Source organism: Podarcis cretensis, assembly GCF_951804945.1.
Source record: "Podarcis cretensis genome assembly, chromosome: 12".
Classification (NCBI taxonomy): Eukaryota; Metazoa; Chordata; class Lepidosauria; order Squamata; family Lacertidae; genus Podarcis; species Podarcis cretensis.
Window position 1 is genome coordinate 33,978,894 of NC_137181.1, and position 23,259 is coordinate 34,002,152.

The following is a 23,259-nucleotide window of genomic DNA, read 5'->3' on the forward strand; positions in this document are numbered from 1 at the left end:
ATTATTACAATGAAACTATTGGTTAAAAATAAATCTATCTGCAGTTTCCTCTGCAAGTGCTGATCACCTTGGCTTGACCCTCAGTGTTTATGTGTAAAGGTAACAATTATGCAACAGCTGAACTATGTAGACTGGACTTTATTTCCCAGAAAGAACTGCTGTCTTATGTAGTCTGAATTAGCACACTTCTCTGTTTATGAAGCTTCACTTCATAGCTTTACAAAGTGGGAGGGAAGCCTGATGGTAGCCAAAAATACAGACTTTCGAACATGAGGATGCCAGATGTCATTTCCATCTACTTTGCTGGAACTGTCACTGGTTCTCTGTTAAAACTCCACAGCATGTTATGCGGTGAAATTCCTTGCCACGTTGTAAACTTATGCTTTAAAAGAATTCTAAGGAATAGTTTCCTTAGGATGTGTGCGTGTCAGCTGTTTCAACCCAGAAATTCCTCCATTGTGTCTGCTTTGGATAGATACTAAACCCTATCTCATCGCGGACTCGTCCTGTGTAGTAATCTCATTCCAAGGCTAAATAAATATATACAAGTGGGGCCTTGCAACAAAACGTTGCAGTGTGGAGTGCTTCTGTTGTGGGTTCCAGCCTCTTCTTTCCTTCCCTCTTGTTTTCCTCCTCCCATAAGCATCACTTGACATCCCATGCCCACTGAGCAAGCTCAGTCTGTTTTGGGTTTACCACTCCCTTTGTTTCCCCTCCGCCTAAATGGGGGTTGAATGGAGGCTGGGGTGGACACACTGGTGTCCAGTCAAAGCTAAATTAAATTATTTCATTTCTCCATTGATGTTTATGGACAGTTCTGTCTTCTATCATTGGAACACTGAAAAAATAGCTTCTCAATATGAACTAGGAAGCGACTTATTCTGACTTATTCTTACTATACCGCCTTGGGTATAGTAAAGTAGAAAGGTGGTATACAAATTATATGTGAAATGAAATGAAATGAAATGGTCCATTCTAATATAGTATAATATTCTCCTGTTCTTCCCCTGCTTACTCAATCTTACTTCTCCCTGTAACCACTCATCAGGTTCATCCCCTGACCCATTAACGCAACATCCCATGCCATTAAATGGGGCTGTTTTTTCTCTAGATTTTTCTTTTCGTGCGTGTGCATACCTTGAAGTTGCCCCAGATTTACTGAAACTTCCCTGTTGATCATTAGTGGTGTGGCTTTGGCTACAAGACCTTCTCTGCAGTCACCATCATTTCAGGCTGCAGGAGTAGCTGGAAGTGGGCTGCAGTGCACAGGTAGGCTCATGTTGGGAATGGCCATTCCAGTCCTGCAGGTACCCCAGGGCCAAACCGTACAGGACTTGACTCATACAGTGTGTTTGAAAAGAGGCTTCAAGCTACTGGAGCTGTTGAAGATATATTTCAATTGGCCAGGCCCAGTCGGCAGCCACCTAACGACCGCTCTCTAAACAAATTACAGTTTCCAAACATCCATCAAAGAGAGCCTCATATATCACACATCACAGTAGTCTATCTTGGAGGTTATCAAGAGCATGCATAACCGTGGCTAAGCTATCCACCCAGAAAAATAGTGTGAAATGCTATGTCATATAAATCCCTGTCTTCCGAAACAGTCCTATTAAAAGTTAGTGAAATGGCTTAGAAGGAAGTAGGCTGAAGATCGCAAGACACACACCTATGTTTATATTTCGTTAAGCTATTAAGGATGAAACCGTAGTTTTCATTTATATGATATGTTTATATCCTATTCTCCTCGTTGGCCACAGTTTGTCACAGAGTCAAATATATTAAGCCCATTCATTTTAGTGTGCTTACCCTCACTTAACTCTGTGTTGGATTGTGGCCAGAATGTCCTAGAAACAAATGTAAGCACATATGTTTTGATTTACCGCTCCCCTGCACCATGAAGTGCCCTTAAACTTCACAGTATGAGGCTGCAGTCCTAAGCATGCCTACTAGGAAGTAAGCTGCATTAAAAACAATGGAACTTACTTCTGAGTAAACATGCATTGGATTTCACTGTAAAATTGAGCCTCATCTACACAAGTGCTGATTCTGAATTAGAAAATTGTTGTTTTATTACCATTTTCGGGAACATTCTGAAATCCAAATAATTTTCAGGTTCATATGAGAAAGTCAAAATGTAATCATAAAAGAAAGGATTCATTGAAATTTCAATCACTATGCTGAACATTTTGCTCCAAAATTTGATTTGTGATGTGAAATTCAAATTTGAGTTTTCAAGAGAGAGGGGGGGAAACCAAGTGTAGAAACTGGCTATTCAATAATTTCAAATTTGATTCTTCCATACTACAATCAACCACACTTTGAATATAGACTTTTGCCTTGTTCTGGCTGTGGTGTGTGTAAACTTTCACACTACTAAAAGATGAGACACTTTCACATTAGAATGAAAAACAGCTATCAGTCTTGGGACACCTTAAAGACTAGCAAGTTCGTTACTGCCTGAGGTTTTTGTAGACCAGGTTCTGCACTGTGAAATGCATGAATTGAAATCCTACATTTATCGGGATATTGGAACACTAGCTTTTACATTCGCCTCAAATGAACTTGAATTGTTCAGTCTGCTCTGAAGCTTCCAAGATCTAGAGTTATGGGTCTACTCATGTGTAAGCAATCCCTGATACCCCTAATGTCAGCAGTGGCAGTTGGAGTTTGATTTAGGAGGTCAGAGTACATAATGCCTTCCTCTGGAATTAACACTGGACTCTGACTTCTTGTTCCTAGTCCTTCAGTTCAGTCTCCCTTCCTTGCTGCGTTATACCTTGCCTTGAATACTTTGTGATGTTGACCTTGAACTTTGTCTCTGGATTATGTTTGGACCTTGACTGCTTCTCTGTGGTTGACCCTAGCTTGTTTGGACTGTGCTGCAGCTGCAACATTGCCCTTGTTGAGTTGTTAACCTGCCAAAGGTCCACAGGAAACTAAGGGACTTGCACTGTCCCTGCCTCCACCTGCTTCCCCGTTTTCTCCCTCCCGAGTCTATCCTTCCAAGTGGACCCTTCCTTCTTTTCCTGCTTCTGGAACCATCTGGCAGCCAAACAGGTGATTCTCCTGAGACTTGGGCTCCCAGCCTGGTCTGCCACCACTGTTGGTCTTGAAGCTGGGGTGTGGGGATTGTAGTGAAAGAACTGGCCATCAAGGTAGGACTTAGGAGTCCTTTGCAAACCCAGGTGAAGCATGAGATTAACAGGTGCCATTTGAGCAATGTAGATTTCCCCATGTATGTGGGTTTCTCCGTAGCAGGGTGCTCTCAATCCTCTTCCTCTGAAGATCTCTCTCCATGGCCTGGGTCAGCTGGGATTCTGACAAACATTCAGTTGTTGTGGGAGGGCATGCCACTTATGGTTGGGGTAGTCTATATGACCCCATGACCTCTCAAGTCAAGTCATCTGAATCCCTCTCCACAACATCTTCCTGGGTCAGGAGATTTTCCTGTGCATTCCCATAGCTCTGACCCCTGACTTTGTTCCTCAGATCTGACTCTGTGTCCCAACTCTTTCCTTCCGCTTCCCAGCATCTGGCTTATTTATGACAAGGCTCTTGAAGAATTGACACTTCCATGTCCCTTGCTGATCTTCACCCTCTCTGTGATTTTCTCTTAATTCCCAGGTAGATTTCAATCACAGAGAAGACTCTTCATCTGTACTCATGTGATCCCTTAAGCCTCTATCCCCTCAGTGCGCTGACAATTAAGTCATTGCAATATTGCTGATTTCTGCAGGTGTGCAGAAGTGGTGTCATGCAGGGACTCCAGTTTAAAAATAGCAATCCACTAACCATTGGTGAACTATATTTAGGACATTATGTAGTGATTAGATTGCTCACAGCCAAGAAGAAAGTTCAGTAAACTTGCTTCCTCCCCATTACTTCGCTAAAATACTGTAGCTTGGAAGAAAGTGTCAAGCAGAGACTTGGCATCACACTTTGGACTCGCCAGTGAAATAAGATGTATTAAGAATACAGTGATTTTCAGTAACCTTAAATATGATGGCTATAGTTTGTAAAGTTCCTTTAGGTGCGTGGATGGCTTTCCAATTTCCCCAATTTCTAACAGCAACTTCTCATGCTGTGTCAGAGTCAGCTGCTGTGAACTCCTTCCCCTCAAAAAAAAAAAAAAAAAAAAAAAAAAAGCCAGCAGTTACTGTAGGGTTCTGTTTTAGGCCATTACATGTACGACAAAGATATATCTTGGAAGTCCAGCTGCCCACATAAACATCATCAGGCTGTCCTCTGGCAAGAGTAGGCAGTGTGGTGTCCTCATTGTTGTTATGCTACAGCTCCTAAAGCATCTATAGGGCACCAGGTTGGCCAGTGCTCCTTTAAAGCTAGAGGAAAGGTCCCACAGGCTCCATAGCTCTACTGGTTGTAGAGAACTGCCTGACTTGCTAGGCTGTTTTGAGTGAGCTAATATTGTAAGCTTCGCTACGTGGAGTCAAAGGGAATGTGAGCTTTTTTCACACATGGCAGAGGCATAAATGAAGGAGCACTCTTGCGAGTCTCAAGGCAGCAAATGAAACTGAAATGCTAGTTTGTGGTGATCCCATACAGTTTACATCAAGCGAGAATGAAGGCTGCACCATCTGCTACATTCTGTAAGTACTAATTGTTTAGGTTATCCAGAGAATCAAAGAGATAGGAGAACCTGACTGCAGCTCTCAAAGTGACAGCCAGACTGGTTTTAGCCCTCCGTTAGAGGACCAGTGGTTCCTGGGAGCTCCCTCTTCCTCTTTCCTAGGAAGAACACCACAATTACTGTAAGTTTGTGAAATCTTATAAGTGACATGGTGCTCCCCCAGATGTTGGTGGGTTACAACTCTGATCACCTCTGACCATGGGCCACAGTGGCTGAGGCTGATAGGGAATTTTAGTCCAACATCTGGGTGGCACCATGCTGGCTACCCAGCATGAAAAATTAAACAATTTATTGTGGTATAAACCTTCATGAGCCACAGCCTACTTCATCTGGTATATCTGACTATCTGAGTGAAGGCTATGAAAGCTTAGGCCATAATAAACTGGTTAGTCTTTAAGATGCAACAAGACTCTTGGGTTTGTTTGTGTGGTCTTTTGTTTTAACTACCTATTTGGAATTTGTTGGTTGCTCTGTGGCTACAGAAAAGGGCAGACAGTGTAATCAGAGCTTCTGGGAGCTGGGTTCCCTCCCTCCAAGCAAGAGACCTCTCTTGAGTCACTGGCTATTCGGAGGGGCATTTAGAAAAAAGTTCTTCTTTGGCTTGTTTCTTTTACTTTCCTCAAGGCACCAAGAGGCTTAGGAACAGTGTGGAATGTATCTGCCTGTCAAAATATCTTCTTTATAATAGTGAAACCGGGGTCCAGTGTTGTACTCATTCAACAGACGTAGCATAGCTAGGAAGGTCATGGCAGCATCACCCACATGGAGGTAGGGGATAGGTCTTTGCTTTCTCTAAGGGATAGTGTGCCCATTAGCGCAGGTACAGTTGCAAACCCCTATTGCATAAAACGAGTCTATAAAATAGTGTGATTTTTTAAAAAAATGGCAATTGCCCTCTAAGCATTGTCATGTAATCATCAGATAGCTAGAGGACCTTACTTGCCATGGAGACTACAAGTTTTATTACTCAGGTAGCAGAACAGTCTTGGAACATATCCTTAGTCTCTCAGGAGGTTACCTAAGTTACCTCGATATATTTGGAAATGGGTTTAGATTTCTTTCATTGCTGGTTTCAACAGAAGATGCAGCTTGTGCCATTGGCATGAACCAAAAGGAGATTTTCCCTGTTCCTGATAATCATCCAGCTCCAGCATAAGGGTGCTGGCTGGGGTTGATGGGAGATGTCTGTTGGCATCTGTCTGTCTCAAGAGATAATGGAAGACTGCATCATTTGGGGAACGGGTAAAAGTTAAACCGCAGGACCAGATCCAGGCACTTTTGGAAGAAACTGATTTTCTTGATCCATTTCAATAGAGGTTTAGGCCCGGTATTGACAAAGAAACTGCTTTGGCCGCCCTGTATGATGACCTCTGTCAAGAAAGAGACAAGGGAAACATGTCCCTGTTAATTCTCTGTGACCTCTTAGCACGGGAAGGTCAAGGAAAGAACATGCAGGGAAGAAAGTTGCATGAAGGAAATGGTGGCTGTGGTTAGACTTGTCATTCCACATTGGGGCCCAGGATGGATCAGTGAGACCTGATTCGCTACTCTCCATAATTTCATCTCCTCAAAGTGGCCTCCTGTAAAAGTAGTTGGTGACATGATTGCCTTTCACAGTAAGCTTTGCTGTCATGTTCGTTCAGATGTCCTCTGTAAAGAGTGTTAGGTAAGCTCTGTTTTCCTGAACTGCAGGTATGTTAAATGCATTGAAGCACATGGAGACATGTGTGTGTTTGTGCATGTGTGTGTAACAACCATTTTACTTGGATTGTATTTTCTAGGATTGCTAATCACAAAGTTGCAAAGTTATGACTTGGAGATGATGATATTGCTTTGAGAAGATTTTTTTAAAAAAAGTTTAAAGAGGTTTCTTTAATTAGAGCCTTCACAAGTTCATTCAGGTCAGCTTTTGAACTCTTTTATCACAAACATTCGATTAGCCTCTTTTCTGAGGGGGGAAAGTTGACATTTATACTTTTTATTACAAGTTTCAAAATCTCACCATAATACTCACCATAAAATTACAGAACTTTGTAACAAAGGCATTCTTTAGGGGAGATTCTACCTTGGAAATATGTAGCTATTTCTGAGAAGGCAACTCAAGTCAAAACACCTGCAAGAAAGTTAATGAAATCATATATTCCTCCTCCTATTTCCATAATCCCTGTATCCCAGCACTGTAGGAGTTGCCAGACTCATATAGTCAGCTTTCCGTTCTCTAAATATCAGCAAGTCTTGAGGGTGCAGCTAGTTAAAATTAGGACTGAGTTTAAATTGGGATGGGGAGTGTGTTTTTCATGAACGCTTTCCCAAGACTAAAAAAAAAGTTTTTTCCCCATGGCAGTGCCTATTCAGAATGAGGATAACACTATCTGCCCTCCTGAGTTGTCTTCAAGAACTCACATTGATGACATTGATGTTGTCAGTTTAAATACGTGGTTCCTACTTGGCTAGCATTGTTGTCCAGAAGGAGATTATGAGCTGAGTTCAAACTTCAGAAAGGTTTGGACACTGCTGGTAATTAGCTTGGAAGTTCTGAACTAGGGGAGCTCATAAAGTGAACCATCCAGTTCTGAATTTTGGCTGCATCATTAGCTAGAGTCAATTCACAAATGTGTAGGAAAACCTTTGAACAAGTCCTTGCACCCCACCCCATAAAAGCTTTTCTGAATTTTGTGTTTTTGCAACTGCTTGAATGATATATTTAGCATCGAGGCCTGCCAGTACAGAAACCGATTGAGCCAGAATAATTGAAATTAAGCAGGACTGTAGATTAGACCATTAAAACACACACACATATGAATCATTTGTTTAGCATGTATATAGTGATAATTGTCTCCACCAGATCCTGTTTGCATTTCACCTTCGTTTCCCCCCCAATGCATTCAGATATGAATTGAGAAACTGTGTTTCATCCATAACATTTTGTCTAAAGAGCTCTTTGTATGGGCTGAATTACATTTAACTGCTACAAGGTCATAATAAGATGTCAGGTGAAACGCACTGATTGGCACTGATGAACGGGCTTGTTGAAATACTGGAGAAGCTCTTATATGGAGGCACGGCTTCAGAAACATTGTTTAGAGCTTCTTCTCACTTAAGGGCCCTGGCTGTAATTACATAAACAGAACCACTTCAGCCATCCCAACATGTCATCGTGAATTTTCCAGCTAATCCGTCCATTCATCTTAATGGCCCAGAACTCACACTTTATGTCATCTCCGCCCCCCAGTCTTTGTACCCTTCTTTGATCTCTTGAAATGTCTGTCACAGGGAACGCGTTTATCTTGAATTATGTGGGGAGGAAGGGTTAGGGAGCACACTTCTGAACCCTCGGCATGAAATTCCTAAGCAAACCTTTCTAGTTTCTCTGTAAAATAAATATAATATAATTATAATATACTATAATAATAACCAAGGGACATGTTAATATTTTTTGGAATTGGTTTTGAAATCAACGGCAAAATAGACACCAAGCAAATGAATCCTACTGAATAATTCGTGGCATTCTCCTTAGTACTACTGAGAAGCCCTTCTTAACAAAAAAGTATCATCATCATCATTGTTTTATCATTTATGAATTGCTTCCTCTGAAGCAATTTTACAATACAATAAAAACCATATACAAAACAATTTGATATGTAAAATAGTTAAAACAACTGTGTATACCTTAGAATAGGGGTGGCCAACTCCCAAGAGACTGTGATCTACTCATAGAGTTAAAAACTGGCAGTGATCTACCCCCTTTTGGGGGGTTCAGGTCAAAGTTGTTGAACTTTTTTTAGGAAGGAAAGCCCTGTTCTTTGGGGTTCAATGATCTACCAGTGATCTACCACAGACGCCCAGTGATCTGCTGGTAGATCACGATCTACCTGTTGGACGTGCCTGCCTTAGAAGGTTTGTTGAAGGAAGAAATCATAACTAAGCATTAGAATTTTCTCCATTTCCCAGTTTTGTGCTGGCTGAGCCATTTGCTTGGGTTTTGTTGCAGTTGAATGGAAGGAAAGAATAGCTCTTTTGTACATTGTGTGTGTTCTGTTGGACAAATGCTTGTATCAATTGCTATATAAACACATAATAAAAAGATATGTGCAAGGAAGGTGTTAAGGATAAAAAGATACTTGAGGGGCAAACATGCAAGAAGCAGTTGAGCAGGAAGGCCTTGAATCTGGAGTCATTCAGAGCTAATTTGGGGAAGGATAGTAGGTCTATTTGCAGTCCATGGCAATGTTGCGGGTCTTCAATCAAAAGTGTGTTCTGTTCTGTATCTACATTAATCTGCAAATTTATTTTTTTAAACCCACACAAGAATTCTATTCAAATGTGCATTAAATATGAACATATTTTCTCTCGAAATGCACTTTTTAAAGTGCCTATTATCCTAAAAGATGCATTCTCTCTCTCTCTCTCTCTCTCTCTCTCTCTCTCACACACACACACACACACACACACACACACACAGAGCTCTGAATATAGGAACAAACATACAATCAATTACAGTTCCCCACATTGCCCACCCTCAGAACAACCTCAACTATGTTCATTTGTATTAGTAATAATAAAATAAAACATTAATTCAATAGCTGTCATTCCACAGGTTCCCATATGTCTTGGGTGGTTTATATGCACAATCTTTCTTTGTTGCAAATAAAATAAAAGTGGGCCATGTTTTATAAAATTTTTGTAGATTGTTATTATGTTTTCTTTCTTCTTGTCCCCTTTCTGTCAACTTTCCCATCAAGATTAAGTTCCAAACATAAGCATACCAAGCTCCATATAAGTTTGCATTTAACATCCTCAAGAGCCTAGCAACAGCAAGATGTGCTGCAATTATAATTAAGTCTCTGTCCCTGAGATGCATTCTTAATACATATGGTATGGGTGGGGGTTTTTTTTGAGCTGAGAACCATACCACAAAAAATTGGAGTAGTGTGAAATTTGAAGACTAACGATGGCTCAATGCTTACCCTAGTCCAGAGTGTGTGGATTAGGTCAGCTTGCTTCAGGATTCACAGAAACTGAGGCTGTGTACAGATTACTGCTTCCTCCAGCTTCAGCATTCTCCTATGGCTGGTGTTTGAAGTCGAGTACACGCGATGTTAGCCACAATCCATAGGGATCCTGTAGCTTAGTGAGAAATACTCCAGCTTGATGTGCTTTCCCTCAAACCAGCCTCCATCCAATTAGAAAACGGAATCTGAGGATTAGCTGAAGTGTGTGCGTTTCAGGCAGTCATTGCGCATGCCCAGATGACGGCGCATGCACAGAGAAGAGGTTCAGTGTGCTGGAATTTGGCATTCCACATCCATAATCATAGCAATCCTTTCAAGAGCCTTGCAATAATTATAGTAACTTATGTTATGATTATTATCATCCCCAAAGTGGGACCTGCAATAAATATGTGCTGTGTCTTCTACCTGTAGAAGGAGTGCTCTTGCTCATGGCTCCACTGGGCCTGAAGTAAGAGCCTTACAATGGTTTTGGGGTGGGACCTTATCTGTTAAAAACAACAACAGATAATAATGTAAATTTGGTAACAACAGGGCCTCATATTTTGGGTAAGAGAAAGTCTGGGCAAAACGATGTATCTTTGCAAGATGTTTGAAACAACTGATGAATGATGTTTCATGTATGGCAGAAAGAAAAACATTCCAGAGTCCAGGGGTGATACTGGAAAATGTCCATTTTCAGGTCACCACCTTGTGATATTCTATAGGGTGCCACAAGTAAAAAAATTCCCAGATGATCTAAGGATCTATAGAGGAGCAGGTGGCCCTTCAGTTAACCTGGTCATCTCTCTGATCCTGTGTTAACTTCCTTACTCGGCAAGCCTTAGCTGATTCCTCAGCCCCATCAGCCTACCTAGCTGCTTCCTTTCTCTATGTCTGCCTTACCTACCTATAACTAAACTCAGCTTGCCTCTCCAAATGATGGATTGCATAGTCAGCTAAGTTATATTCAGAATAGGTCCACTGAAATTAATAGACATGACTCGTTTAGCTCTATGAATTTCAATGGGTCTATTCTGAATTGAACTTAGTTTTGCCTTGACTCTTGGCAAGATGCCTCAGTTTGGCCATCTTGGCTTAGATCTGGAGCCCAAGGCCTTCTCCTCCTCCGCCAGTGCATGGCACTGGAGCAAGACCATTTTCACCATATCAAACTTTGCTGGGATCGAAATGTAAGTAACTGAAGTGAACACAAGGTCTCCAAGAGTCATGCGCTTAATGCTATCCCCTCCCTTTGAACCTGTGAGGCAAACTCTCTTTATTGATCATTAACATTCCTCAGCTGTTCCTTGAAATCCCCGTTTTCTACGGACAAAGTTATGATGATATATATGTGTGTTCTGCTTTTAGGATCATGACAGTTCTTGTAAGGGACTTTAAAGAATTGCTAACAGATTTACTCCCTTGCTGTTCCTGCTCTGTGAGCCAACCTGCCATTTTCCTGCTTTTTGTTGCCGCTTTCATTGCTTCTCTATGAAATTTAACTCTTTGGAGATTTAAGCTCTCTCCTATTTTATTTTATTGGAATCAAGTCTGCTTCCAGGATTTACATTTTTAAAAAACCCAACCGTATGAATATGCTGTTCTCCATCTCTGGGCAAGCCCCATTGATGGATGGAGGCTGTACAACAGCAGGGCTTGATGGATTTTGCCCTATGTTAACAGACACACATCTAAAGTGAGGCTACATGCTTATTTAATCATCTGAGGAATGCCGTGTACTATCCTTGGAGCAGCCGTCTACTAGTAAAGAGGAAATCATGTTTGCTTTCATAATAATACATCAATCAGGCTCAGGGACATTCTTTCTTCTAAGTCACCTGCTAGTTACTTTAATATATTAGGCATATCAAAAATAAACTGTCTATGACTGTATTGTTTCATTTATAAATCCCCTCACTTCCTGTGAGGTGAAGAACCAGCTACCAAATAAACAATGCCAAACCTACAGACATCTCCCCAGTGTAACCCTCACTTTTGGTCATGCCAAACATTTAAAGAACATTTGGCGGTCTGTAGTTTGTTAAGGGTGTTGGGAATTGTAGCTCTGTCAGGGGTAGACTACAGCTCCTGGGAAATTTTGAGGGAAGCTATGTGCTTTAAATGTATGGTGTGGGTACGAATCGTGTTTATTGGAGGCAGTTTAGATTGCTCCACATAGTAGTCATTATCATATAATGCAGGGGTGATGTTGTGATAAGTTGTGATGATGGGACCTTGAGATGCAGGATGAAGTCCAGGTTTGTACAGCAACGTTGTTGTTGTTGTTGTTGTTGTTGTTGTTGTTGTTGTACACTGTATTTATATCCTGCCTTGGGATTCAGGGTGGCTGAATGAAACTTGCTTATGTTGAGTACAACTATGGTGAGCTGTAGCCTAAGTTTGATGCAGCCCTTGGTGAAGTGGGGAAAGAGGAGCAGAGTAGACTTTGGGACTACCAAGATGGCAAGGGTCTGGAGAGTTATGACTAGGTGTTGGTGAGGGGCTACTTTGGGACACTGGTATATTTAATGGGTGAGGATTCCCATACAGGCAAGAGCAGCAGAAGTAAATGCTGCTACCAGCCATTTGTCATAACCACAATTCTACAGGTGGTTATGCAATATAAACCCTATCATCTGTGTTACGTGGAACAAAACATCTTCCCTGTTCAAACTAACTGTGCATCCTCTCTTTGAAGCACCATCTTATCATAGCCCTGTGTGAACAGTGTTGTCTAAATACCTAAATTGTTGGGATTTTCCTTGGTCCACTGTAATCCATAAAATGGCACATCAGGTGCCATGCAGTTGAGAAACCTGGGCTTCAGACAGCCTTCTCCATTGAAGTTTGAAGGGCTTGTGATTATGCCCCGATGTCAAAGGCAATTTCAGTGCCTCACTTTATTAGCTGATTAATGCCAATTCTACCAGCGTCTAATTCTACCACTTATATTTCCTAGCCTCCCAATGGGATGAATATGTTCATGGCACATGTATTCAGTCCACAGACACATTTTACACACACTTGCAAGGCCCAGATGCTCTGGACTTGAAGTTTGGCGTTTTGATTGCTCTAATAATAGAGCAGCAACAAACCTTTAGGCCAATTCTATTCTCAGTTCTGTGCACTTAGATCCCACTGAAGTTAATGCCAACCTTATGTACTAAGCCAAGGACAGATTTTGTCCTTCATTTTCATCCAGTGTTGGATGATCAGCTTGGGAAATGGGCTTCTAAAGCATACTTTTTTTTATTGTTAACTTGGTAGCAACTCCTTACTACCAGTTGAAACTTAATACGGCAAAGAGCTGTTTTACTGCATTTTAGTCACTCTTAAAAGTTCTGAAGTATGGAGTTGTGTACGTCTTTAGAGACACTGCCATTGCTGGAAGAAAAGAAAAATCTCACTTTATTATTTGAAACCATTTTACTATAGAACAATAACAAAAAACCTATCTGTGCTTCCTTTAACCTTCTTTTGAATTTACTAGGGCAGGTTTGGATTTGAGTTGTGTCCATCTGGAGAAACAATTTGTCCAGATGTACAAACCTTTCACTATGCAATTGGATGAGGTTGACTGTATAAATGGTTGTAGATCCCTGGGGAGTAGACCAGCTTATCTAATCAGTCCTTACAAAGCTAGGCATCCAAGTATGCAGAAATTGACTAATAGGAAGAGCAGGGTTTTATATACCGCTCTGTGTTAACACAGCCACTACCCACTTGGGTATGCATGCTCACAGATGTATACACAACACACACTATTCTCCTTTTAAATGTAGCTTTTACAAAGTAAAGTGACAGGCATCTTTGACTTGGAATGCTAGCGGCAGAACCCAGGTCCTTTACTCACTTTGCAACCGTGGCAGCGTGCCAAAGGAAACGGCTAACTTGCTGCTTTGTGCTGTGTTGCAGTGCCACCACAGTAGATTGGTGAAGCACGATATTGCAGATTTGAATCAGAAGGGATCAGGTGAGCCAGTAGGGCTCCATTTGTTCCCATAAAGCTGTTGGCTGGTCTGGCTCCATAATCTGGTCAATATTTTGCTCAGACACAGCTTTGAGTTTCTCAGGGACCTTCATTCTGCTCTAGACTGCATAGATAGATTGTGTGTGTGTGTGTGTGTGTGTGTGTGTGTGTGTGTGTGTGTGTGTGTGTTGGCCGCTTGAAATTTTTATCCAGAAATGGAAGGACTTTGCCACCATTGTGCTCCTATGGAAGTCTACCCCAGGGAAAGAAGTAATAATAGAGAAACTTACACAGTAAGGAGGTCTCTCACCAGGATTCGGGCAGACAAAATGCTGATACTTTCTTAGGGTCATGTTTTATACATCAAACTGTTCTCAGCCATGAGTTTTGTCAAGATCCCTAGTATCTAAAGCCATTCTATGAAAAAAAAACATTAGTGCTCAAACATTGCTTTAAACAACAACAAAATCACTTGAAAAAGGGAAAATAAAAGTCAAGGGAAAACAATCACATATCCTGTACATGCAGAATGTTGTGTTCAAAACATTCCTTTGCCTGTAAATTTGTTTGGTTAATAGAGGTTTGGCATAACCAACCAGATTGAAAATGCGATGTTTCTCCTGCATTATAAATGATGCAAAGATTAGTAGGTTATGTTTATGTGTAACACACACAAACACATATAGATTTTTGCATCAGGTGTGGCAGGAATATGTATGTTTCTGGCATAAAAAGTATCAAGTTGATTCTGCTATTCATATTCCCCCTCTTTTTTGGATGAAAAATATGACAGCAGGAATGGTTCTAGGTATGTAGATTGTAAGGGTCTCTAGCAAAGAGCGAGGACCTGCTGGAGTTTGGCTGTCTGAAAATGTTCCTTTCTTGGGTCTGAAGTTCTTCACAGCTCAGAACATGTTGGCAGTCGTCATGCTATGAAATCATTTTATTACAGCTGTGGGGAAATTTGAAATACTGATAGCCTGTCCAATATTTACTGCGTATAGCTTGTAGAGATGCTATTCAACTTCATTTTGTTTACATTTTAAAGTGAGCCAATCTATTTCACACTGTCCGGACTAATAAGTGTGTTAGAACACTATTTATCATTTGGTTTGCGTACTTGAATTTTGCAATGCAATTCTTGTTTTTAAAAATATATTTAAATGTGTATTTTATTGAAAGTTGCATACAAAAAATGCATTGGAAATGCATATTTTGGAGGCAAATGCATGGAAAAGACATATGTAATGTATATTTTAAGGGAAATGCATACAATATAAATGCCAACTTTTGTGCTGCTTTTTAAAAAAAAATCACATCCTTTGGCATAGAACTGATTTATGATTGAACATATTTGAGGCTAAGACAGATTAAAAAATGGACGGATAACTGAAAAAATTGAGATGTACTAAAGAAAAAGTAAAATGAGGGGCTGTTACTTTTCAATGAAAAGTAATGAGGCGATGTCCCACCATGTAATCCGAAAAGCAATCTTAACATGTTGCTAACTGTATCCATAATAAACAGACAAAACAGTAAAGTTACGCACTTGTTTTTAAGCTGCTGATTTTTTTCTTGGTACTACCTCTCTGATTCCTGTAGAGGGAGCTGTAGTAGAAGACTCACCTTTCCATAATTAATACTGTATTACTTTTATCAACTAGTGAAAAGAGTAACAGCTGAAGCCTTTTCTGTTTCTTGCAGATAGTCTTTTGCAGATAGCCTTTCTTCGCCTGGCCCACAAACTTGTAAATCATCTCAAGACACAGTTGCCAACTGCATTAGTGTTTAAAATAATAATAAAGGAAATGACTATATTTTTTGCAGCAGACATCCTGGAGCCCTCTGTTTTAGACGTTATAGGCATCATACTGCATCGTACTGACTAAGTGTGTGTGTGTGTAATCAGAATAAATGAAGGAAAGGGAAAAGTTTAAGAAATTAGCTAAGTGTGTTACACTCAGTGATTAAAAACAAAAACAAATTGATTAAAACAAATTGATTAAAAACAAAACAAAAAAAGGAGCTGCTGCTCTGTACTCTGACATAAAACAAAACCCAAATCCCTCTCTCTTTCTCTCTCCCCATCTCTCTTTCCTTCCCATGATGCATGTGGCTTCCTCATCACCCCCTTAATGTAATAGCTGGTTTCTTTTCTTCTTCTTTTAAGACCTGCATGCAGATATTTATGACATTCTTAAAATACGTGCTTGGTTTTCCGTTCAGGTTTATTTGTTTCCTCCATTAGCCAGAATAAATGGTTATGGTTGATGTTGTGCAGTGTGAAGTGAGTGACTCCCAAAGGAAGCAGCTGCAGTTTTCCCCAGGAGGATACTGGTCCAGATGGGGGTGCCAACTTGAATAAAATAGGGGGGCAGGTTGCTCGCACCCCATTTGAAAGGCAATGCTAATCAACTTTGGGGGCCTGACCCCCTCAAATATCTTAATGGGGGTGTTGGCAGGACCTCAGCTCCTAGGAGTTGGCTCCTATGGGCCCAGATACTCTGAATGAATTGAAATGGGGTGTTTTCAAAAAGTGTCCTAGCGCAGCCTGCTTTGACAGTGATGCTCACCTGACAAAGGGAGGAAGTGGAAGGGAGGATCTGAATTGAGACATTCCCACAGGTGATTGCCGCTGTCAAATTTGACTACGCTGAGCATCTTTAAGTGGGAGCAGGTGAGGAGTCTTATCCAGCAATGGGTCTCTGTGTGGAGACAATTTACCGGAACTGCTCACTGTTGTTGTTGACATTGTATAATTCCTGTTCCAGAGGTTTAGAGAGATACAACATCAAACCCTTGCTCACATTGTTCGAATTCTTCATATTATCCTTTAGTAGAGCTGCTCAGGGAGATCTGCCAAAATTTTGTTCTCCCTGATTTTATCCATTTGGGGCAGCTTGCACCAAAATGTTCTTGCTGGATTGCACCTAGACTGTAAGGAAGGAAAAACACAAATGAGGGAAGTAAAATCTGTCCCAAGGAATTTTCAGTCCTAATGCACTGCAGAACTGATAAGATGGGTTTGGAAATGCCTAATTGCTTTGTGACAATTAAACACTTGGGATTATATATGCCTCCGCTGCTGTTTTTTAAAAGAATATTCTGTTTTATTAATTAGGCAGACTAAGACCAGTAATTTGCGAAGAGGAAACCCGAGCTTTTACAAAGCTGACACTGACATTAAAGCACAATATCACTTTCACTTACAATAATATTTCCACTTGCCACTTTCCACTGACATGTTCCTTATGGAAACTCTTCCGTTTTGTATCAATCGCATCAGAGGGCTCTCGTTTCTTTTGTGGAGTGTTATAAGCCAGCCAAAGTGAGGATATAGTGATGCTTTTAAATGCCAGTTTAGAGTAATCCTTTATGTTCACTTTTTTAAAAATGAGAATTTCTGTCCCTTTTCAGAAAATGAAAGCGCAGATAACTCATTTGAAACTTGCATGTTAAGGCCATGCTGATATTTTTACTTCTTATAACATGTTTCTCTCAAACCCAAATTATCCCACAGACAGTGGGAGACAATCTGTTAATTGAAACCTAGACTTCTTTCCTCCCTTTCTGAAGGCCTAATTTAGACTAGTTCTCAAAAACTAAATAAACAGCAGTCTGCCTGCCTATTAAAAAATGAGTGTGTCAGGTTTCTGTGTATTTAAGTCCTCGAGTAAATCTCCATTTAGCATCTCACAAGGGGCCTTGAAATATTAGAAAGAACCCCTGAAACTCATATAGTGCCTACTAAGTGAAGGATGGGTATGAGATACCTTGTCATGGGAGACCTAGAAGAATATGGTTAAAGCATGCACACACTTCCAATTTCCAAATGCATTATTAGGGGATGGTCCCAGGGGCTCCCAGACCCTACAAGCCCCTGTCCTTTTGTGCTGGGCCTTTCCTCTCCCTTTTTCAAAACTTTAAAAAAGTTTTATTTAGCTGAGCACACTGCAAAGTGCAGGGCTGGTGATTCCTCAGCTAACTGGTATATTAAGTTGCCCAGAGGCACACATAAACATATAAATCAGCAACTGTAGTAATTAAAATAGGTCGGTGAAAGTACTTCTCTTTTATTGTGAATTTGTATATGTTCCTGTCTCTGAATCAAGATTATGTTAGAACAATTCTGTTGAGCCTGATGCCCTCAGTGTTGTTTTGGACTGCAACTCCCTTGATCTCCCTGTCCCCAGCCAGAACAGACGGAACCAGATCAGTGAAGGTTAGGCTGGGACATTTAGGAGCAGGGTAATAATAATAATAAGGGACGCGGCTGGCACTGTGGGTTAAACCACATAGCCTAGGACTTGGCAATCAGAAGGTCAGCGGTTCGAATCCCCACGACGGGGTGAGCTCCTGTTGCTCGGTCCCTGCTCCTGCCAACCTAGCAGTTTGAAAGCACATCAAAGTGCAAGTAGATAAATAGGTACCGCTCCAGCAGGAAGGTAAACGGCGTTTCCGTGCGCTGCTCTGGTTCACAAGAAGCAGCTTAGTCATGCTGGCCACATGACCTGGAAGCTGTATGCCGGCTCCCTCGGCCAATAAAGCGAGATGAGCGCCGCAACCTCAGAATTGGTCATGACTGGACCTAACGGTCAGGGGTCCCTTTACCTAATAATAATAATAATAAATAACAATAATAAATAATGTTGAAGTGTCCCATAGAGGTATTTGTAGCTGTCTGAATGCACACCAAGATATTACAAAAACCCCCACAAAAAACTGGACTCTTTTGTACCTTCTTATTTTAATTCTGCATACCCAGAGCTGAGGATTCTCATGTAATATTTTGAGTCTGGCTTAGTTTTTATGTCTAAATAATGACCCTCTGGAAATGGTTTTTGATTTTTTTTTTATAAGGGAAACTGCAACTTAAGCTGAACCGGGGCAGCACCTTACAACAACACATTTTTTGGTAACAGCACAATCCCTTTGGTCTCAAGGGTGCAGTCATAGTGAGAAAGTTGTATAATACAGTTTAATTTACCATAAATACGTAACGTATTTCATAATGATTTGAACATGCTGAAAAAGTTGCCATATATATTTTAATAAAGCAGCCTACTAGTAAATGTATTGCTTTTTGCTTCCCTCACCTTTCTTCCCAGTGGTCTTATGGGGTAATGTGTGGAGTTTTTTTAATAAATAAATAAAAATATGTTGAACATTTATTTCTTTATTTCCTTTCCTTTTGACTTGTTCATGAAGCTGATAAATGGCTAGTTTGGCAGCTCATTAAAGGTAAAGGTAAAGGGACCCCTGACCGTTAGGTCCAGTCGCAGATGACTCTGGGGTTGCGGCGCTCATCTCGCTTTATTGGCCAAGGGAGCCGGCGTACAGCTTCTGGGTCATGTGGCCAGCATGACTAAGCCGCTTCTGGTGAACCAGAGCAGCGCACAGAAACGTTGTTTACCTTCCCACCAAAACGGTATTTATTTATCTATTTGCACTTCGTGCTTTTGAATTGCTAGGTTGGCAGGAGCAGGGACCGAGCAACGGGAGCTCACCCTGAAACGGGGATTAAAACTGCCGACCTTCTGATCGGCAAGCCCTAGGCTCAGTGGTTTACCCCACAGCACCACCCGCATCCCTGGTAGCTCGTTAGCGTGCAACAAATACAATCTCTACAGTCCTTGATGTGGTATTGAGTCAAGCAATATGGTAAGACACTCAAATCCTCTCCATCAAATATAACAAGTGTTCAAGCCTTCTTAAAGCAAAAGGCAGATTCTCCATTACTTTGCAAACAAATCTGGTAGGTTGATTGGCCGCTGATGTGGTTGTCACACAGCTGTTCTCAGGGTCTAGCATTCCTTCCCTTGACAACATCTTTTAAAATTGCTGCTAAGCTTGCTTTTGCAAAACATAGCATTGCACATAAACATACAGTGGTACCTCGGGTTAATAACTTAATTCATTCTGGAGGTCTGTTCTTAACCTGAAACTGTTCTTAACCTGAAGCACCACTTTAGCTAATGGGGCCTCCCGCTGCCACTGCGCCGCCGCTGCACAATTTCTGTTCTCATCCTGAAACAAAGTTCTTAACCCGAGGTAATATTTCTGGGTTAGCGGAGTCTGTAACCTGAAGCGTATGTAACCTGAAGCGTATGTAACCCGAGGTACCACTGTACTAGGGCCATGATTATAATAGTAACAATAATTTATTATTTATACCCCACCCATCTAGCTGGGTTTCCCCAGCCACTCTGGGTGGCTCCCAACAGAATAATAATAATAATAATAATAATAATAATAGCGTCAAAAGATCAAACATCAAAAACTTCCCTAAACAGGGCTGCCTTCAGATGTCTATGTTGCATTCTGACAAATTACAAAAAATGCAAAGGGGGGGGGAAGGTGAATACCAAATTATAACATAATATAGTATATAGCATGGGTAGGCAAATTAAGGCTCGGGGGCCGGATCTGGCCAAATCGCCTTCGCATTAGCATGACCATTCTGTACTATTAAGCAGAGTGGATGGGAGCCAATCAGATAAAGTTACAGGGAACCAGGCAGAGGGCTTCTTGGTAGTGGCACCCACCCTGTGAAACTCCCTCCCATCAGATGTCAAAGAGAAAAACAACTACCAGACCTTTAGAAGACATCTGAAGGCAACCCTGTTTAGGGTTTTAATGTTTAACAGACTATTGTATCTTAATATTCTGATGGAAGCCGCCCAGGGTGGCCGCGGAAACCCAGCCAGATGGGTGGGGTAACAACAACAACAACAACAACAACAACAACAACAACAATTTATTACCATCATCATCATCATCATCATCATCACAGGAAAAACTGGGGGAGGGGGAAGCTGACCTTTTTCTTGCCTTCCATGCTGGCTAACTTGTTGAGGCTTCTGTCTTAGAAACAAAACACATTTTATTAGAAATTCATGATTTTTTTTGCAGCTTAATACAGAGATCACATACCCTTTTTCCCTTTTGAAAAAGAAATAAAAAGAAAATAATTTGGATAATATGCTTGCCATTAGGGTTCCAATATGCTTTTGTCACCTGCAAATGAAAATAATTCTAACATAGACATTACTTTTTATGGTAGTTTGCCATTTTTACACTGAGACTGCTTTTTCTTTTTCTTCAGTTCCCTTCCCCACCCTCCTAGTTTTCAGGCGTATAAATCACATCAAAAGTATGACGGAAGGCTTGAATGAAATATTTTCTGCAGTTTGTGGGCCATCTAAATAGTGCATGCTCTGGAACTTTACCTAGTTGTTAATTGGCAGGTTAAACTTTTATGGGTTTCTGGTACCCTGGTGATACACGACTATTAAAAATTGCAGGTGGTTCATGGGGGAGGGAGAAGCAAGTTCCTGTGCTAGCAATATATAATAAAACTGTATATTTCATGTGCCTCTTGTGAAAGTGGAGACGTTAATACTCTCGTACAATGCAAGTCAATTAAGGAATCTTTATTGATCTCATTAAAGTATCCCCCACCCCCTGGAAATACTGAAAAGAGCCCTGCTTTTGGAGAGGAAAAAAACACAGGGAAAAATAATTAGCCGGAGTATTCTCTCCTTTGAATTAAGAAACGCAGCGGGGCATTTAAATGCACCATTCAGTCCTGAGCTCAAATGTTTGTTATGTAAAAAATTCTGCCTGTGGTTTGAAAGGTTCCCTTTTGATTTTTCTGCCATCAGATCCAGTCCAACTGCATGAGAGGCTGTTGCATGTGCCCCATCACATGAGGAAGCCTCTCTGTAAGTGCTTCCCGTATTTCAGGATTTACAAGTGGTTGGAAACTCTGTTCTGTGAGTCTGCTGGTTCTGAATTTATGGGTGTGCAAGCCTAAGATACTCCATTGGGTTTCCTTTTGCAGACGTATGCGATCATATTGCAAGTTCTACAATATTTTTTCTCAAAAACCAGTGTTCCTAATTTTCCCTTAGGAGAAATAGTCGCACTGTTACTATGCCAGTTTAAATCCAAACTGTAAAAGAAACTCGATATCTCACACGAATATGTTTCATAGAAGTATTCAGTCTTTTTTCCTCCTTCCATATTATTGTTCTATTTTTATTTATTATAATTATAATTAAATTTGTATACTGCCCTATACCCGTAGGTTTCAGGGTGGTACACAGGATATAATCACAATATATTGCTTATTGAAGTGTAGTGGACATTGTTCATTGCCTAGATTCGAACTTAGCACTCTGCTTGATTTGCTCCCTATGACTTTAATGAGACTTTTATCTGAATTCAGTGTTGCTGAGTCCCAATCAGGAGTGTAACGTTGAAAGATCAGAGGTAGTCATTTCCAGAAGGTCTGCCATGTTACTCTCAACAAACACAGTGAAGAGTCTTCCAGCACCTGAAAAACTGACTTTTTTTTTAATGGCTTAAGCTTTTGTGAACAACACTCCAACCATTAACTGAATGATGAGTTATCCTGAGTTACAGACATATCTACATATGGTTAGTGGGGCATGAATGAGGACTGTAAATCATTAAGTCAGAAGAAGATGAAATGCAGAGAGTGCAGTTTATTGTAATTAAGTTATGAATAGTGGCCATTCAGAAAATGTAGTTGGCGGTGGTAAATCAATTAGCAAATGCAGTGTGATAAAAGCATTCAGTTCACAAGACAACCTCTGGATTAATTGTAATCTAGCAGTTTCACATGGCAATCTCCCTTAAAACTTCCCTTATTCAAATATGGCGACTTTAATGTCAGTTACGCACTGTTATGGGAAGCTGAAATGTTCCCCAATTGGTTTTTGGATGCTGCCATTTCTGATGTCCAATTTATACCCATCTGTTGTTTGGCATAGTGACTGGCCTGTTACTTCTATGTAGAATGTAGAAGGGCATGGCTGGCAGATAATGGACAGTGCAGGGAGGCTGGTGCTGCCCACGCGCCTTCCCAATGCTGAGTGGTGCTGCCAGTTCTTGAGATGGAGAGGGGAAGGGCAAAGTGTAAGGATGGCAGCAGGGGCAGCAGGTTAGCTCTGCTGCTGTGCACACACTGTGCTGAGCTCCTTGCTCCTTTTCATCTCAAGAACTGGCTGTGATGCTTGGTGTTGAGAAGGCAGGTGAACAATGCCCACCCCACCTGTGCCACCCTGTTGACCACTGTTGATGACGGCATATAACACATTGGAAGATGAGCTGGTGAACGACCCCTGATGGTTGTGAATGACAATATAGCATTATAGTACAGTCATACCAAAGGGACGCGGGTGGCGCTGTGGGTTAAACCACAGAGCCTAAGGCTTGCCGATCAGAAGGTCGGCAGTTTGAATCCCCATGACGGGGTGAGCTCCCCTTGTTCGGTCCCAGCTCCTGCCAACCTAGCAGTTCGAAAGCATGCAGTGCAAGTAGATAAATAGGTACCGCTCTGGCAGGAAGGTAAACGGCATTTCCGTGCGCTGCTCTGGTTCGCCACATGACCCAGAAGTTGTACGCCGGCTCCCTCGGCCAGTAAAGTGAGATGAGCGCCACAACCCCAGAGTCATCCGCAACTGGACCTAATGGTCAGGGGTCCCTTTACCCTATACCGTCGTACTTCGGAAGTCTGTTCAACTTTTTAAAGCAAAAAGCAGATTCTCCAAAACGTTCGAAAACCAAGGCACAGCTTTTGATTGGCTGCAGGAAGCTCCTGCAGCCAATTGAAAGCTGCA

The 23,259-nt window shown here is 41.2% G+C and overlaps 1 protein-coding gene and 1 long non-coding RNA gene across 6 annotated transcripts in view; one reads left to right on the plus strand and one right to left on the minus strand.

The window, feature by feature from the left end:
- LOC307199859 overlaps nt 1–23,259 on the minus strand; it is a 531,299-nt gene that overhangs the window by 378,807 nt on the left and 129,233 nt on the right. The gene's annotated exons all lie outside the window — the stretch shown is intronic.
- Nucleotides 1–23,259, plus strand: part of HDAC9 (histone deacetylase 9) — a 474,032-nt gene that overhangs the window by 148,282 nt on the left and 302,491 nt on the right. The window contains exon 6 of one of the 5 annotated variants that reach the window (XM_079947890.1): nt 21,277–21,336. The exons of the other annotated variants lie outside the window; for them this stretch is intronic. Coding sequence (XP_079804016.1) covers nt 21,277–21,336 — 60 coding nt within the window. The remainder of the gene's footprint in view (nt 1–21,276; nt 21,337–23,259) is intronic. 5 annotated transcript variants of the gene reach the window in all.